At 46.6% G+C, this 16,623-nt stretch overlaps 1 protein-coding gene across 2 annotated transcripts in view; it reads right to left on the reverse strand.

Moving 5' to 3' along the window:
* Window positions 1-14,144, reverse strand: part of PACC1 (proton activated chloride channel 1) — a 32,744-nt gene extending 18,600 nt beyond the window's left edge. The window contains exons 1-2 of one of the 2 annotated variants that reach the window (XM_082471977.1): window positions 13,960-14,141; window positions 9,758-9,854 (exon numbers count right to left, since the gene is read on the reverse strand). In XM_082471977.1, coding sequence (XP_082328103.1) covers window positions 9,758-9,854; window positions 13,960-13,995 — 133 coding nt within the window. In that variant the 5' untranslated portion in view covers window positions 13,996-14,141. Of the gene's footprint in view, window positions 1-9,757; window positions 9,855-13,959 lie in introns of both variants that reach the window. The other variant, XM_082471978.1, reaches the window with a different exon arrangement.
* Window positions 14,145-16,623: the final 2,479 nt, after the last annotated feature.

Below are 16,623 nucleotides of genomic sequence, written 5' to 3' on the forward strand. Positions count from 1 at the left end.
AGCAAATGAGAGATTGTTGTAAAATGCACTATAGAGTGCCTGCTCAATGAATTACTGTTATTGGAGACCCAGAACGTACCCTCTACCCCTCAAAAAATGAAGCCCTCAATGATGAAGATAACAAAGATGAAGAGCATGGAATGACAATGTCATAATAATTAACTAGAAAAAATATATGCTGAAGATAAAATGGAGGTGGGGCAGAATACAGTGTCTTTCATATAGTAGTCATGTAATGTTTCCATGTCTGTTAAATGAATGAATAACCCAAATAACAGATGAACTAAGTCTTACAATGCTTACTAGCTACCCTCAATTGGTCAGAGAATACTAGTGTATTTCAGGCACAGAAAACTATAAACCAACTGGTGTGCCTTATTATTTCTGGTAAAATAGTTTAGAAAATTCTTACTTTACAGGAATGTCAATTCCCAGAAGTGTCTGTGTGGTTCCTTCAGGCTGTGAAGAACAGGTTACTGTTGACAATGGATGTTTACTCTAAGAGGAACCGGGAAGCCCCAAGGAAATCCCTTGGGCAGCTGAGAGTGAAGCCAAGGTACCAAGCAGCTCTAGCTCTCCAAAAGGAATTAAAGCAATTCACTTTTTCAACTTCCTTTGTCTCTGATTCCACTTTGGCTGCTTATTGTTTAGTAAGTCCCTAGTGGGACTGTGTCAATTTCTGCTCCCTCACAGCTCTGCCACCTGCCTTCCCGCTGTGTTCCTCCCATGACCCTGCTCCACTGTACTCTTGAAGTCCCTCTCTCTGAGTTTTACATGCAGACCCCCTCCTGGAGAGTATCCTGCATAGGTTACCCCATTAGGCACATCTCAAGACACTGCCCTTCTCCACACCCAGCCTGTAGATGGCTTCTCTTAGCTCAGGTGCTGATCCCTGATCAGTCACATGTAGCTTGGCTGCAGGGCCACAGGACCCAAAGTACGGTGGTTTGTGCACAGGCACCTACCCACAGCTGTTTTGCTTGGAAGGCACTCCCAGCCCCCATGGTCCATGTGAGACCACAGGTTCACTTCAAAACATGGCAGGTAAAAGCATATTCACTGTCATGAGCTGCTCATAACTGCAGTGGCAACAGGTTTCAGGTTGCTACATTCTAAGGGGGCTTGAAAAGATCACAAGATAAAAGTGAAGGAACTTCAAATGACTGAATTGGGGTGTAACATCTGAATAGAATTTTTAAGAGTTGGTAGGGACCTGAAAGGCTATCTGGTCCAACCCCATTCCGTGTGCAGTGATCCTGGTCCCACAGTCAACAACTGGCACAGAATGAGGGTCCTAGAGTCCTGACTCCTAGCGCATGCTCTTCCACCACATGACAGTAAACATTACTCCTTAAGATTCAGTTACTAATGATGACAAAAGAAGACCTGACTGAAAAAACATAACTTTAAAACAAGCAGAACATTTTTAAGGTAAACTGCATATTATGTCTAGGCTGTACAACATGATGAAGATGAACAATGACAGGCATCTGTGGGCAGGGGTCTCCTCTATCACAGCCAGAACAACATGATTTGAAATGTTCTGCCTTCATGATGCCTTTGGTTAGGGAAAGAGATGACTTTCTCCCTACTTATTCTCGAAACTTCAAAAAAAACCTAACTTAAGGCAAAAAGGCAAAAAATTTAAGGCAAAAAACTAATTTAACAAAAAGGTCACATGACAACTGCACCACCTGCATTTGTTTGGCAGGGGTACCTGGACAAATTGCTCTCATGGGAACACGGGCCCAGAGTCTCTTCTGTTTCATTCACAGAAGCCAGGTTTAGCCTCTTCACAGGCCCTTCACTGATCCACAAATTGGCATGTAACGTAAATAAAACACTGTAGAATTGTTTATCATCCACACGTGCTATATGTGACACTCCGATTCTAAAAGTAGACACCGTTTCATTTTACCATTTTTTTAGAAAGGTGCTGGATATTTGAGAAAATGTCCCACGCACTCTGCAGTCAGAAAAACCAAACTCTGGCTTTTTTTGTGGCAAGCAGGATGAATGTATTTTAAAAGTATATGTCCTTTATATATATGCAAAGTCACAGTAGTAGAAGAGAAAAATAATGCACAAGATTTTCTGGGGAAAGGTAATTTATGAGTTTTGTAAAACCCATGACAGAATAGTTTCAAAAACCCAAACTTGCCCCAGAATGTAAGTCAGGCCATTAAGAGGATATGTAAAACATTGTGGGACCTTTATTTACAGGAAAGGAAACTGGCTGATTACCGCAACCCTGCAAAACTCCACCTTGCAGAGAGCACTGGGCTAAGATGCATTCAGATTGTGAAGAAGAAATGACTTCTTTATCTTTTTTTCTTTTTAGTGATGTGGTGGGTTTGTTGTTTGAATTTTGTTTTGGTTTTTCTGTGAGATATAATTTACATACCATAAAATTTACCTTTTTAAAGTGAATATATTTAGTAGTTTTTAAAATATTCACAAGGTGTATAACCATAACCACTATCTAATTACAGAACGTTGTCATTACCCAAAAAGAAACTCCACACCCATTAGCAGTCACTCCACCTTCCTCCTAGTCCCTGGTAACCAATAATCTATTGGGTAGGCCAAAAGTTTCTTTCAGTTTTTCCCGTAAGATGGCTCTGGTAGCACTTAGTTGTCTTTAACTTCGTTCAAAACAATTTTGTTAGATTGTATGTGAGAGTTGTCATATCAGCGTGCATTTAAAAAAAGACTTATCAAAATTTGTGAATTTCTGTGTAGTCATTTTAATATTGAAGATGGAAGAAAAAGAGCAATATTTTCAGCATATTATGCTTTATTATTTCAAGAAAGGTAAAAACACAACCGAAATGCAAAAAAAGATTTGTGCAGTGTATGAGAAGGTGCTGTGACTGACTGAACATGTCAAAAGTGGTTTGCAAAGTTTTGTGTTGGAGATTTCTTGCTGGAGGATGCTCCACAGTTCGGTAGACCAGTTGAAGTTGATAGCAATCAAATTGAGACATTAATTGAGAACAATCAACGTTATACCACGCTGAAGATAGCCGACATACTCAAAATATCCAAATCAAGCACTGAAAATCATTTGCACCAGCTTGGTTATGTTAATCGCTTTGATGTTTGGGTTCCACATAAGTTAATCCAAAAAAACCTTCTTGACCATATTTCCACATGCGATTCTCTAACGTAATGAAAACGTTCCGCTGTTTTGTTTTTTTTTTAAGATTTATTATTTACTTATTTATTTATTTTTGGCTGCATCAGGTCTTAGTTGTGGCATGCGGGCTCTTCGTTGCAGCGCGTGGGCTTCTCTCTAGTTGTGGCGTGCGGGTTTTCTCTTCTCTAGTTGTGGCATATAAGCTCCAGGGCGCGAGGCCTTTGTAGTTGTGCTGCACGGGTTCCAGAGCGCACAGGCTCTGTAGTTTGCAGCACGCAGGCTCTAGTTGAGGCGCGCCAGCTCAGTAGTTGCAGTGCACGGGTGTAGTTGCCCCACAGCATGTGGGATCTTAGTTCCCTGACCAGGGATCGAACACGCGTCCCCTGCATTGTAAGGCGGATTCTTTGCCACTGGACCATGATGGAAGTCCCAAATGTTCCGTTTTTAAAACAAACTGTGACGGGCGATGAAAGTGGATACTGTACAATAATGTAGAATGGAAGAGATCATGGGGCAAGCAAAATGAACCACCACCAACCATACCAAAGGCCGGTCTTCAGACAAATAAGGTGATGTTGTGTATACAGTGCGATTGGAAGGGAGTCCTCTATTATGAGCTCCTTCTGGAAAACCAAACGAATAATTCCAACAACTACTGCTCCCAATTAGACCAACTGAAAGCAGAACTCGTGGAAAAGCATCTGGAATTAGTCAACAGAAAACACATAATCTTCCAACAGGATAACGCAAGACGGCATGTTTCTTTGATGACCAAGCAAAAATTGTTACAGTTTGGCTGGGAAGTTCTGATTCATGTGCCGTATTCATCAGACATTGCACCTTCGAATTTCCATTTATTTCCGTCTTTACAAAATTCTCTTAATGGAAAAATTTTCAATTCCCTGGAAGACTGTAAAAGGCACCTAGAACAGTTCCTTGCTCAAAAAGATAAAAAGTTTTGGGAATGTGGAATTATGAAGTTGCCTGAAAAATGGCAGAAGGTAGTGGCACAAAAGGGTGAATACATTGTTCAATAAAGTTCTTGGTGAAAATGAAAAATGTCTTTTATTTTTACTTAAAAACCGAAGGCATTTTCTGGCCAACCCAATACTTTCTCTTTCTATGGATTTACCTATTCTAGGCAAGTCACATAAATGGAATCATATAATATGTAACCTTTTGTGTCTGACTTCTTTCACTTCACATGTTTTCAAGATTCGTCCATGTTGTAGCATGTACCAGCTCTTCATTCCTTTTTATTGCACAATAATATTCCATTCTGTGAACATACTATTTTAATTATCCATTCATCAGTTGATGGACATTTGTGTTGTTTCTATGTTTTGTCTGAGTAATGCTGCTATGAACATTCATTACAAGTTTTTGTGTGGACATAAGTTTTCATTTCTCTTGGGTATATACCTAGGAGTAGAACTGCTGGGTCATATGGTAACTCTATATTTAACCTTTTGAGGAACTGCTGTGACTATTTTTCACAGTAGCTGTACCATTTTACATTCCCACAAGCAACGTACGGGGGTTCTAATTTCTCTATATCCTCACCAAAACTTGTTAATCATCATCTTATTGATTGTAGCCATCCTTGTAGGTATGAAGTGGTATCTCACCGTGGTTTAGATTTGCCTTTCCCTGACGACTAATGATGTTGAGCATCTCTTCATGTGTTTATCGGTCATTTGGATATCTTCTTTGAAGAAACATTACTCAGATTCTTTGTCCATTTTTTAATTGGGTTGTCTTTTTATTATTAAGAGTTCTTTATATATTCTAAATACAAGTCCCTTATCAGATATATGATTTGAAAATTTCTCCCATCCTGTGGGCTATCTTTTCACTTTCTTGATAGTATCCTTTGATGCACAAAAGTTTTTCATTTCGATGAGGTCCAATTTACCTATTTTTCCTTTGGTTGCTTATCTTTGTCTATTCTATTAATATACAACTGTTTCCATGGAGAACTGATTGTAATGACTAATTAACTGTTTTCCTCAATGTGATTACATCTCTGATGTAATAAACTGCTTATTCAATTAGCATGTCTGGTCTCATCTCTCCCTTTGAAAAGAATAATAAGTGGTTGTATTTCCCCTGATAGAGAGGCAACGAACAGACTGAGGCTTTTACCACATTATGGTAAGGAATCCTTTATCTCAGAGAGTAACAGTGGGAACATAATCCTGGGCGCTAGGTGCTTAACTCGAACCTCAGCTGCTAAATGCTCGGCAGCCTCATACTGTCTTCCTGTCTTGCTACTCTTAGTTCCAGGCCTTGCATTCAACTCCAGCTCCACCTCCTCTTCTGGCCTCCCAAGTGTGGACATCCTCTGAGGCTCAGTCTCCATGGCCCTCTCCTGCTCATTCCACATTGTGTCCCTGGCTTTCTTCCAGGCCCCTAAACCACCCACTACGGGTCCTGTCTCCTGTCAATCCTATACCTCTCACTGCCTCTAGGCCATCTCTAACCAGGCAAACCACATCGACTGAAGCGTGGTGTGTGCACCACAGATGAGCATCTTGTCTTCCAGCCACTTGCCCCTCCGGACTCTGTCTCTGTATGGTATCAGTCTCCCACTCACCTGGCTTCAAACCTCAGAGTCTTCTTTGGTTCTTTCTTCTCCCCTTCCCCCCACATCAAAGCAGCCTATCACATCAGCCTTCAGCCTTTGACGTGGCACAGTTGTCTCGCTTCACCTTAATCCAGGCCCACAACCTGCCACACTGATCTTCCTAACATGCCCACTCCACTCCTCTTACTGCTCTGCTCCAATCCCTTTAAGTACTGCCTGCCCCCTAGAGAAAGTCCAAACCCTGACACTCAAAACCACCCCCAGTCCGACCCAGCTGAGCTTTCCTACCTCACCTCCCTCTGCTTCTCCTACCAACCCTCTGCTCCAACCACTGTGCCACCCACCGATTCTGAAACACCCTATTGTCATTCCCATCTCTACGTGTTTGTGCACACACCCCTCCTCCCTGGCCAGCCCTTCTTTTTCACGCATATATCACCCTCCTTCAGATTCATCCCACTTCCTTCACCAACCAGCCCTCCTTCATTCACTCCTGAGGCACCTGTCTCTAGCATTTCTTTGGCCCTCATTCATTCATTCAAGCTGGCTTACATGAGATGCCTCCCTGCTCCAAATCCCCACCTCCCTCTCCCGGGGTACCAATACACACTGAGCACCTACAGAGGGCCAGGCACTCTACCAGGCACTGGAGTTACAATGGGGGTAGTGAGGGGACAAACCTTTGTGCCTCACAGAACTCAGAGGCAGGGCCTAGGGGCTGACACAATTAAAGAAAGAATTATAGTCAATAAATGGACACTCAGCTGTGCTAAATGCTACAAAGGAAAAGTACTGAATGCTAGAAAGCAGGTAACAGGGAGAAAAAGACCCCATTAGGTAGCTCAGGGCAGGCTGTGTAGAAGGAGGGCAAGTTCTTCTTTGGGTAACCTGCCTTCTCTCTCCACATGGCCTGAGTTCCCGGAAGTAGGCCATGCCTCACTCACCTTCTTCGTGGTGTTAGCATTGGGCATAGAGGTGAAGAAATCCATGAGTGACTCTGGTGGAGGAAGGGTAGGATTTTGGAACAAGAAAGCATCTCATCCAGGAACAACTGAGCCAGAGTCAGAATACGTTCAGAGACAGCCCTGGGTTCAGTTTGAGCCCTGCTACTCATTAACTCTGAGCACAGTACTTAACCTCTCTGTGCCCCAGGTTTCCGTCTATAAACTCCCTCAGAGGGTGGCTGGGAAGATTATGGGATAAAGTATATAGAAAAAGCCCTACCCAGGCCTAGTAGAGGAAAGCACCTCATCAATGGTGGCTGATGTCATTACCATTATTTTTATTATTCTTAGGGGACTCAGAGGCAGGAAATGAGCTCTGAAAGTTGTATACCAGGTCATCAAATTCGGGCCAAGTCACTACTGAGACCAGCCAAATGGGCTTCTGAGCACTGGATTGTCTATGGTCTGAACAGGAGATGTGCCCAGGAGAGTTTCCCCAAAAGCAGGGAAGGCTCTTTGCCAGCCAAAGGAACTACCCAAAATTTGCTCTACCTGAGGTCTGGCTGCCTGCTCTGACTGATCTCAGGCTTTGAGGCCCCAGGAAGCTGAGGCAAAAGAGAGGCTGCCAAGGTCGAAGGTCATCATGGCCACTTCCTAATTTGCCTGGCATTTATCTATAAAAGGAAACACAACAGGAAACTTCATCTTTCCAAGTCTGGCCTCCCCTCCTCTTCCTGCTGTCACCATCTATTCTCTTCTGATTGGGGGCAAGAGGGCAGTGCAGGGTGCAGTAGGCAGAATAATGGCCCACAAAAGATGTCCATGTCCTAAATCTTGGAGCCTATAAATATGTCAAGTTACACGGCAAAGATGGGATCAAAGTTGCTAATCATCTGACCCTAAAACAGGGAAATTATTCTGGATTATCTGGATGGGCTCAATGTAATCACAAGGGCGCTTTAAACATGGAAGAGGGAGGCAGAACGAGGAGATGTGAGAAAGACCTGAAGACGGAAGAAGAGACATGAGCCGAGGAAGGCAGGCAGCCTCGAGAAGCTGGAAAAGGCATTAAAATGGATTTTTTCCTGGAGACTCCAGATAGGAATTCGCCTGCCGACACCTTAATTTTAGCCCAGTGAGACCCATTTTGGACTTCTGATCTCCAGGACTCTCAGATAATAAATCTGAGCTGTTTAAGTCACTAAGTTTGTGGTAACTTGTTACAGACACAATAGAAACTAACATACAGGGCTTTTGAACAGTTCTCCCTGGGACCTTAGGGCTTCAGGGGCAAGGCCTAGAGTCAGAGTGAGGGTAGTCATGCTACGACCTTTTACACATTGGGCTTTAATAGAAGGATGCTTAAAATATTTTTTAAAAATCACGGGTGCAGTAGAAAGAGTCTGGGGTCACACAGAGCTTGATCCAGTCTGTCTTGACCAGCTACGTAATCTTCCCACACTTCACTTAGCCTCTCTGAGCCTCAGGGCCTCATCTGGAATCATGAGGATGACAGCCTCCCAGGGTTGTTATGAGAATTAAATGGGCAATGGGGATGACAGAGCCTGGCAGGCAGTAAACATTAGCTGCCCTTCCTGCCTCCTTCCTTCTACAAAGTCCTCTCTAAGGATTAGGCACAATCACAGAATTTCCTATCCCATTCCCCTCCCCTACAAATACGGGAATCCAGAGGAGCAGAAGCCCACCTCCCTCAATCCACCCAAGAAGCTGGAGTCAGGCTGGGACTCCATTCAATCACTTCACTCACTCAATGAATCCTTATTGCATGGCCAGGGCTGAATGGGGGGCAAAAGGGACTGTCTCCACCCTGGTGGAGTTTACGGTCTAGTAGAACAGACAGACACTAATCAAACAGTCAGGCAAACACATATACCATTCCATCAGCGACAGCTGCAAGGGAGAGATGTGTAGGCTACAAGTGACGGGGGGAGGTGATCTAGCCAGGAGGTCAGAGAAGGCTTCGCAGGGAAAAAATGAGTGAGCTGAGAGCTGAAGAATGATTACGCATTAACAAGGTGACAGACGGAAGAGAATTCCAGGCAGAGGAATAAAACTACAAAAAGGTGCAATGGTGGGAGGGAGGCCCAAAGTAAAAGAAGGCCAGCATGGCTGAGGGGCAGTGAATAAGGGGAAGTAGGGAAGGAAGGAAAAACGAATGACTTTCGGGTTCAACTGGGTGGTGATGGTACCATTCCTGGAAACAGGAGACACTGGAAGAGGGCGAAGCTGGCAGTGGGGAGACCATGAGGTCAATTCTGGACATGTGGAGTTCAGGGGACCTTTGGGACATCCTGGCAGAGCCACCATCTGGGAATCTGGATATACAGGATATGCGAACAGGTAACCTCTGGGCCAGAGATATAACCACAGCAGTCACGTGTGAGCAAACAGTGACTAAGGCAGGGGAGGGGGCCTGAGTGAGGTCACCTGCCAGAGACTGAGAGAAGGGGGCCTCTGAGAAACATTTAACACCCAAGAGCTGGAGGGTGACTGCAAAGGAGGCTGGAAGGAGTGACCTGAGAAGTGTCGCATCATGGAAGCTAAGGGAGCAGAGCGTATCCGGGATGAAGAAGTGGTTGACAGTACCAAACATTCCTGCAAGGCTCTACAAGATGTCACCTTACTGATGGGACCACCCAGTTGGGCGACAAAACCGGGGAGGCCTGATGTCCGGGGATGAAGCCTATCGGATAATCGCCCAGAGTGCCCTGGGAAGCGACCCAGCTATTAGAGGCTCAACTGCTGACAGCGTCCCTGGGAAAAAGGAACACAAAAACAGAGACCCAAAGTTCTTGTCATTGTATCCAATGGCCTGGCCTCAGGATCTGGCTCAAACTACAGGACAGAAAAGAACAGATGCCGGCTTGGACACATCCTCTGTCCAAAGGCTGGTTAAATATGTATAGCTCTAAAATGAGGGCAGTACTTGAGATCCGACACCAGGCAGGGGCTGCGCCTCCGAAACAGGTCCCCAGCTGGCGAGGAGCCTGGACCGGGGCCTCCAGCTGCGGCAGTGGCTCAGCACCGTTTGCCGGCACTTCCACCCCCAGCGCTGAACCCACTTACCTGGTAAGATCCCTGGACCCTGGACTTTGACCGCCTCCTTTTCCCGCTCGTCCGCCCGCTCTGAGTTCTCAACCACCTGATCCAACTCCTCACTCAGCTAAAGGGAGAAACAAAGAGGGCAAGGAAGTCAGCTACATCAGCTTTGCTTTTCTGGACTAGAATAAGAAAGCAGAAGCTGTTTCTCACTTAACTGTCATCAAAAAAAAAAAAAGAAATCACATGATATAGGGTATGTTATACCAATTCTACAGATTAGCACACTGAAGCTCAGAAAATTCAAATAACTTCTATGTGTTAGTTTCCCAGGCTGCGGGAACAAAGCACCACAAACTGGGTGGCTTAAAATAACAGGAATTTATTCCCTCACAGTTAGGGAGACTAGAAAGCTGAAATCAAGGTGATGGCAAGGTTGGTTCCTTCCAAAGGCTGTGAGGAAGAACCTTTTCCATGCCTCTCTTCCAGCTCCAGATAATGGCCAGCAACCCTTGGTGTTCCTTGCTTGTAGATGCACCCCATCTCCGATCTCTGCCTCCATCTTCACATGGAGTCTCTGTGTCTCCACATGGTCAATCTTCTTATAAGAACATCATTCATACTGGGTTAGGGCCCATTCTATTTCAGCATGACCGCATCTTAACTAAATACATCTGCAATGACCCTATTTCCAAATAAGGTCACTTTCTGAGGTGCTGGGGGTTAGGACCTCAACATACCTTTTTGGGGAAGACAATTCAACCCGCAATACTTTCCATGGCCATAGAGCCAAGAGCAAAACCCGAGTTAGCCTAGTTCCAAAACCCATGCTCTTAATCACTTCCCAAAGGAGGAGGAAATGCAAGCTTAGAGTCTGCTGAGGGAGCAGAGAGAACAGAAGTTGGTGTCAGAGCTAAAGTCCACCAACTCAGGCTGCAAACGGCAGAACAAAGTGGGGAGGGCAGACCATCCAGAGACAGGTGCTGATTAGCAGCCTAATAGCAGGCAACGTCCACCTCACTTCATCAGAGTTCTCACCTGTCAAAGGGGGACAATGATACCATGATAACCAACAAGGTTCCACAGCATTAAGGAGAAAAGCAAGAAACACCAAGACCAGAGGTCAGAGGAGGACCTATCACTGGATTGGGAGGTGAGGGAGGGGATAGACTTCCCAAGTATTTTCTTAGGCTCACAGTGTCAACACTTAAGGTCGCAGGACATCGTTAAAAATTCATCTCTAAGAAACTTGAGTTAAAACAAAGCTCTTACGTATCTAATATTCTTCCATCTCCTTCTCCATGCCTCTGCTCCTACCCTTCATTTATTTATTTATTTTTAACATCTTTATTGGCGTATAATTGCTTTACAATGTTGTGTTAATTTCTGCTGTATAACAAAGTGAATCAGCCATATGCATACACATGTCCCCATATCTCCTCCCTCTTGTGTCTCCCTCCCACCCTGCCTATCCCACCCCTCTAGGTGGTCACAAAGCACCGAGCTGATCTCCCTGTGCTATGCGGCTGCTTCCCACTAGCTATCTATTTCACGTTTGGTAGTGTATATACGTCCATGCCACGCTCTCACTTCGTCCCAGCTTACCCTTCCCTCTCCCCGTGTCCTCAAGTCCATTCTCTACGTCTGCGTCTTTATTGCTCCTTCCCTTTAGAATCAGGTAAAGCCCCTGGTTTAAAGCCCTGAAGCCCAAAAGAAAAGAAAACCAACACGTGAAAGATGGCTAGGGGGTTAGAGAAGACACCATGAAACACAGGCCCACAGTGGGAAGGAACACAGATCAAGAGGTTCCCAGGGCTCTTTCCCTTTTGCTGGCCAAAGGGCAAGGAGGATGTTAGTCCTGGGAAGGCCCAGCATTCTCTGATCCAAGCCTCGCACAGGTTCAGCCTAAGGCTAACACACTCCTAACCCAGTTCCCCTCCTGACTACCCGCAGCCATAATACACACACCTCCTTGCCCGGCCCTGGCCAGATTCTCAAATGCCCCATCCTGCAAAACCAAAATCTCCCCCCAGCAAAGAAACCTAACTCGGAGCTAGGTCCACTCTCAGAATGACCCATACAAGAAAGATTCAGGAGGCCTCCTTCTTCTGAAGAAGGTGAGAGACAGGGACTTCAGAACGGGCCACTAAGGAAAGTAAGGGGAGGGGTCCTTCCAGTGTCTTCCACCAACGTAAACTGAATCCACCCTTGGCCTTACCCCTGCAAGCAGGAAAACTGCCTATATTTTAATAAACATTTTAGGAGCCCTGCTAGGTAAGGAGATAATGCAGGTTGCGTGTGAATGGTGAGGGACACGGTCCTGTAAACCAGGACCCCAAAGCTCCCCAGAAGCAGGAGCTGCCCACACCCTGTTAATAAGAACTAGCATTCACGGAGGGGTCACGATTGCCAGGCACTGAGCTGAGCACTTTCACAGACCAACTCATCTAATCCTCAGAGCCCTGTGAGATAGGGACTATCATTACCTTCATTTTGCAGATGAAGAAACTTGAGGCTCAGAGAAGTTAAGTAACTTGACAAAAGTCACACAAATGGCAAGAGGCGAGGCAGGATAGGAATGCAGGCTTTTTGACTTAAAAGTCCTAGTATCTACCCACTATGCTCTATTCCCTACAAACCTGAAAACTTTCAGAGTCAAGGAAAGACACAACTCATTTCCCAGGATTCCCCCACTGCCTCGGGTACAGAATCTAGGGGCCACAGAATCCACAGCACTGGTTAAAAATCCATCAGGCTCCTTTTGGACAAAGGAAATAGTAGGAGAAATACAGAAATTTGTCCCCAAGTCAGATTCTAGCCCAGATCCCACACTACAAAATGGCAAGCCTCAGGCAAATCTCATCTGTCTTCAACTTGGCTTCCCCTTCTACTACAGGGCTAAGGCATCTGCTTTATATACTCCACACAGTATCATTTACAAAGGGAGAAATGTACATCAGTATTGATCAGTATTGATCAAGACAGCAGCAGTTCACATGAGAAGGACTGGCAGAATGATAGACTCGTCTGGGAAGTGAGACCCCTATGGAGCATGTGAGATTTGAGATCCCTCCTTGCACAATGGGGGGAATTTTAACCAAAGGAGTTTGAGAAGGGGTTAAAGAAGAAGAAATGGTGTGAGCATAGGCATAGCAGGAGCACGTTCTTAATCGGTGAATTTCCAGTGTGGCCCGAACCTAGGTGGGTGAGGAGATGACGAAGGTAACAGAAGATACGGCTGCAGGGCTGTGAAAGCTTGTAAGAAGTTTGGACTGTTCTGGGTAGACCAACGGCAGCATCAGGTGTATGTAAAAAGGAATGCTCGGGGATCAAGGCAGGGCCCCCGAAAGAATCTGCCCAGCATGGGAGACACCAAAGGGAGAGTTGGTTAGAGCAGACTTGGGGACACAAACCTGAGGACTGAGGATATGGAACTGCCTGAACTTGCCAAGGGAGGGGAGCACGGTGAGGGACACAGGGGAGGGAAGAGAACTAGAGATGACCAAGGTTTGGGACCCTAGAGGAGGAGAAGGAGAGCAGTTCACTAGTGTCAGTAAGAGTCAGCAGGAGGAGCTGGTCTGAGGGAAGAGCTGGAACTGCAGCCTGCAGCTCAGGACAGACAAGAAGGAGACAAAGAAGTGGAAAGTGAGAGTTACAGTCGTGGGAGGAGGTGAAAGTGGAGACAGAAACGGAACGGGGCGGGCGAGAAGCAGCTCTGTTGGTGAAAGCACATTTTCAAAGTTGGTTGGCCATCAAAACGAGCTGTAATTATCGCTATCGTTAGCAGCTGCAGGGGCCACGAGGCCTTGGGCGTGGAGGGGGCTGATGCCCACGCGCCTCTGCCCAGCTGGGAGGAAGGCGCGGGTGCTTCCACTTGTTGCAAAGAACCTCGGCGTGGGGGGCGGGGTGGAGTCCGCCCGGCGGACCGCGCTGCTGCCTGGATCGGATGAGGCTTTAATCATTCACCTGATGGTTAAGGGTCGAGACTCCGGGGCCCCGGCTCCATCCTTCTGCCAAGCGAAGGCAGCATCCGGAGGAGGCTCGGCGTCCCGCTTCCTTCCTGCTCCGCCGCAACTCAGCACGCGGGGACCCCTCCTCCGAAGCACTCACCGCTACTTGGAGGCGGGCTCTGCCCGCCCGGACGCCCCCCACAGCCCAGCCGCCCGGACCCCCGGGACCCGCTCTGCCTCACAGGAAAATTTGCTTTCGCCCCCGCCCCTGCCTTGTACCTCTTGGTAGGATGTGGAGAGCTCCTGGCGGATCATGGCACTGACCGGACCTAAGGCAAACCTGAGCCCGCTGCGATCCCCGGGAAGCAGCTAGGCGAGCACCGCGACTGCAACGCCGAGATCTGCCGGCTCTCCGAGGCGAAACCGGTTAGCAGGAGCGGCTTCGAGACAAGGCGGGGCGGACTCGGCGCATGCGCCTCGCCCTCGCCGCAGCTGGAGCCGCGAAAGGGTTGCTGGGAAATGTAGTTCTGGGCGTGAGGGCCCCACTCAGCCTTCCCGGGGTAGCGAAGCCTTTGAGTTACTCAGAGCCAGGCTTAACCCGCGCGTTAGACGCACGTGCTTTCCTCTTCTCTTACTTACTCTCTTTATTGAAGAGGGAAGGACGGAGAAAATGAGTGGAAAGTGGAACAAGGGGGCCAAGTCAGACAGGTAGGAGATCCTAATCTATAATTGAAAGAGGAAGCTTGGCCTTGTAGTTTATAACCATAGTAAGTATCTGGAGAGCACTTTATATGTTACGAAGCACGTTCATGCCCATTATGCCTTTCATCCTGCGAGGAACCCTGTAAAGAGGGCATTTTTCTCTCTGTTTTACAGATGAGGAAACTGAGGTACCTTGTTTCAGAAGGGATGGGGAGAAAGCCATGAACAAGTGAAGATTATTTAATCCAGGAACAGACGACAGAATCCAAGTTCTTTCCATTATTCCTGGGGCAGACACTTGGAGTCAGGACCTCTAGATTCTTGTCCTGGCTCTGCCCCTCTCCCACAGGTCTTGTAATACTCTGAGCCATCCTCTGTTCAACTTAGAATGCAACTGCTAAACCCTGCCCTGCTTCACAGGTCCTTATTTGAGCCAAAACAGGTCATGCAGCAAAACCCAAAGGTGCTGTTCACAGTAGCAAAAGTCTCCTGCCGTGAATGGGGTGGAAAATTGGGTGTTTGCCCTGTGGCAGGGTGGACCCACATCGTCCCCTCTTCCCGCTGCCTGAACAGCTGTTCTGTGTGGCTGCCCTGGGCTGCTTAGTAGTGAAGCAGATAGAGGTTGCCTATGCCTTGGTGAATGCTGCTCTGTGTTCCGGGCAGCTGCAACTCTGCAAACCCCTGCACTCAGGGCCTCTTCCCTCCTCAGTGGCAACCACAGTAGCACCAACCACATCAGAGCAGGCTGGACCTTCAGAGAGTTGGTACTGGGAGGCCTCCACCACCTCTTCTGACCACCCTACCCCAGCCCAGACCCTCTGCTCTCACATCTATTAAATGGGACAATATATATATATAGCACCTAACACATAGTAGGCATTCAGCAAATGTTTGTTAAATTTATGAATGGAACACTTATTCCATCCATTTCAGTTAACAGTTGCTTACCAAAACAAATAAACAACAACAAACAACTCATTAAATTACTTACTGCTTTACTACAAGGGAGGCTGATAGAACAAGTCACACAATCATAGAAATTTAGAACTAGAAGGAACCAGAGAAATCTAGTCCAGCTCTATCGTTCCTCTCTACTCTTTGTTGGTATGACCAAACTGGAAAATTACGGGCTCCCACATTTGAAGGAGATACTGACGAATACAATATCTGACATGGTTTAACAAATACAATGTGCCAGGCACTGGGATATAGACATGAATAGGGTACTCAAAGGTCCTTGCCCTTGTGACTCTTCCATGCTAAAGTCGAGAAAGAGACCTTGAACATGTTAATAGAATTTTCTGTACTTGCTGTCCCCAAGTCCTCTCCTCCCCTTTCCACGTGAGCACACACCAATCAGGCTTTTATGTTCTCCACTCCACTGAAACAGTGCTTATTAAGGTTACAAATGACCTCTGCGTTGTCCAATCAGATGGCCATTTCCCCATCCTCCTCTCTCTTGATCTATCAGCAGCCCTGGACTCAGGTCATCCTCCCTCTTCCTTGTACACTTTCCTCCCCTGACTTCAGGACACCACACGCTCCCACTTTGCTTCCCACCTCACTTGCTGCTCCTTCTCCAGTCTCCTTTGCTGGTTTCTCCTCATCCCCTCAACTCTACAGGGTGGCCTTCCTCAAGCTAGGTCTTTGATCTTTCTAGTCACTGCCTAGGGACTAATAAAGTGGTCTCCTCTAGTCTCATGGCTTGAATTACCATCTATATCCTAAGGATTCCCGTCATGGGTTGAATTGTGTTCCCCAAAAAGATATGTTGAAGTCCCAAGCCCTGGTACCTCCGAATGTGACCTTCCTTGGAAACAGAATTGTGGCAGATGTCACTAGTTAAGATGAGGTCACACTAAGCAAGGTGATCCCTTCGTCTATTATAACCTGTGAATTTACAGGAAGATGGAAGACGATAGGAAGGTAGACACACAGGGTGAATGCCCTGTGATGACAGAAGCAGAGATTGCAGTGATGCAGCTGTAGGCCACTCACTTCCTCACCATCTTCAGGTCTTTCTCGCAACATCACCTTATCAGCAATGCCTCCTCTGAAGCACCCTGTTAAAACTGCAAACCCCATTGCCAGCTCGTGCCCCTACACTGCTTTATATTTCTCTCTAGAGTGTACCACCTTCTGACTTTCATTTTCAGTCTCCCTGCACTAGAATAGAAGGTCTGTGAAGGCAGGGTGCTTATGTGTCTTGTTCATTCCTATATCCCAGTGCCTCCAACAGTG

The sequence above is a fragment of the Balaenoptera physalus genome, assembly GCF_965194825.1.
Source record: "Balaenoptera physalus genome assembly, chromosome: 1".
NCBI classification, from domain to species: domain Eukaryota; kingdom Metazoa; phylum Chordata; class Mammalia; order Artiodactyla; family Balaenopteridae; genus Balaenoptera; species Balaenoptera physalus.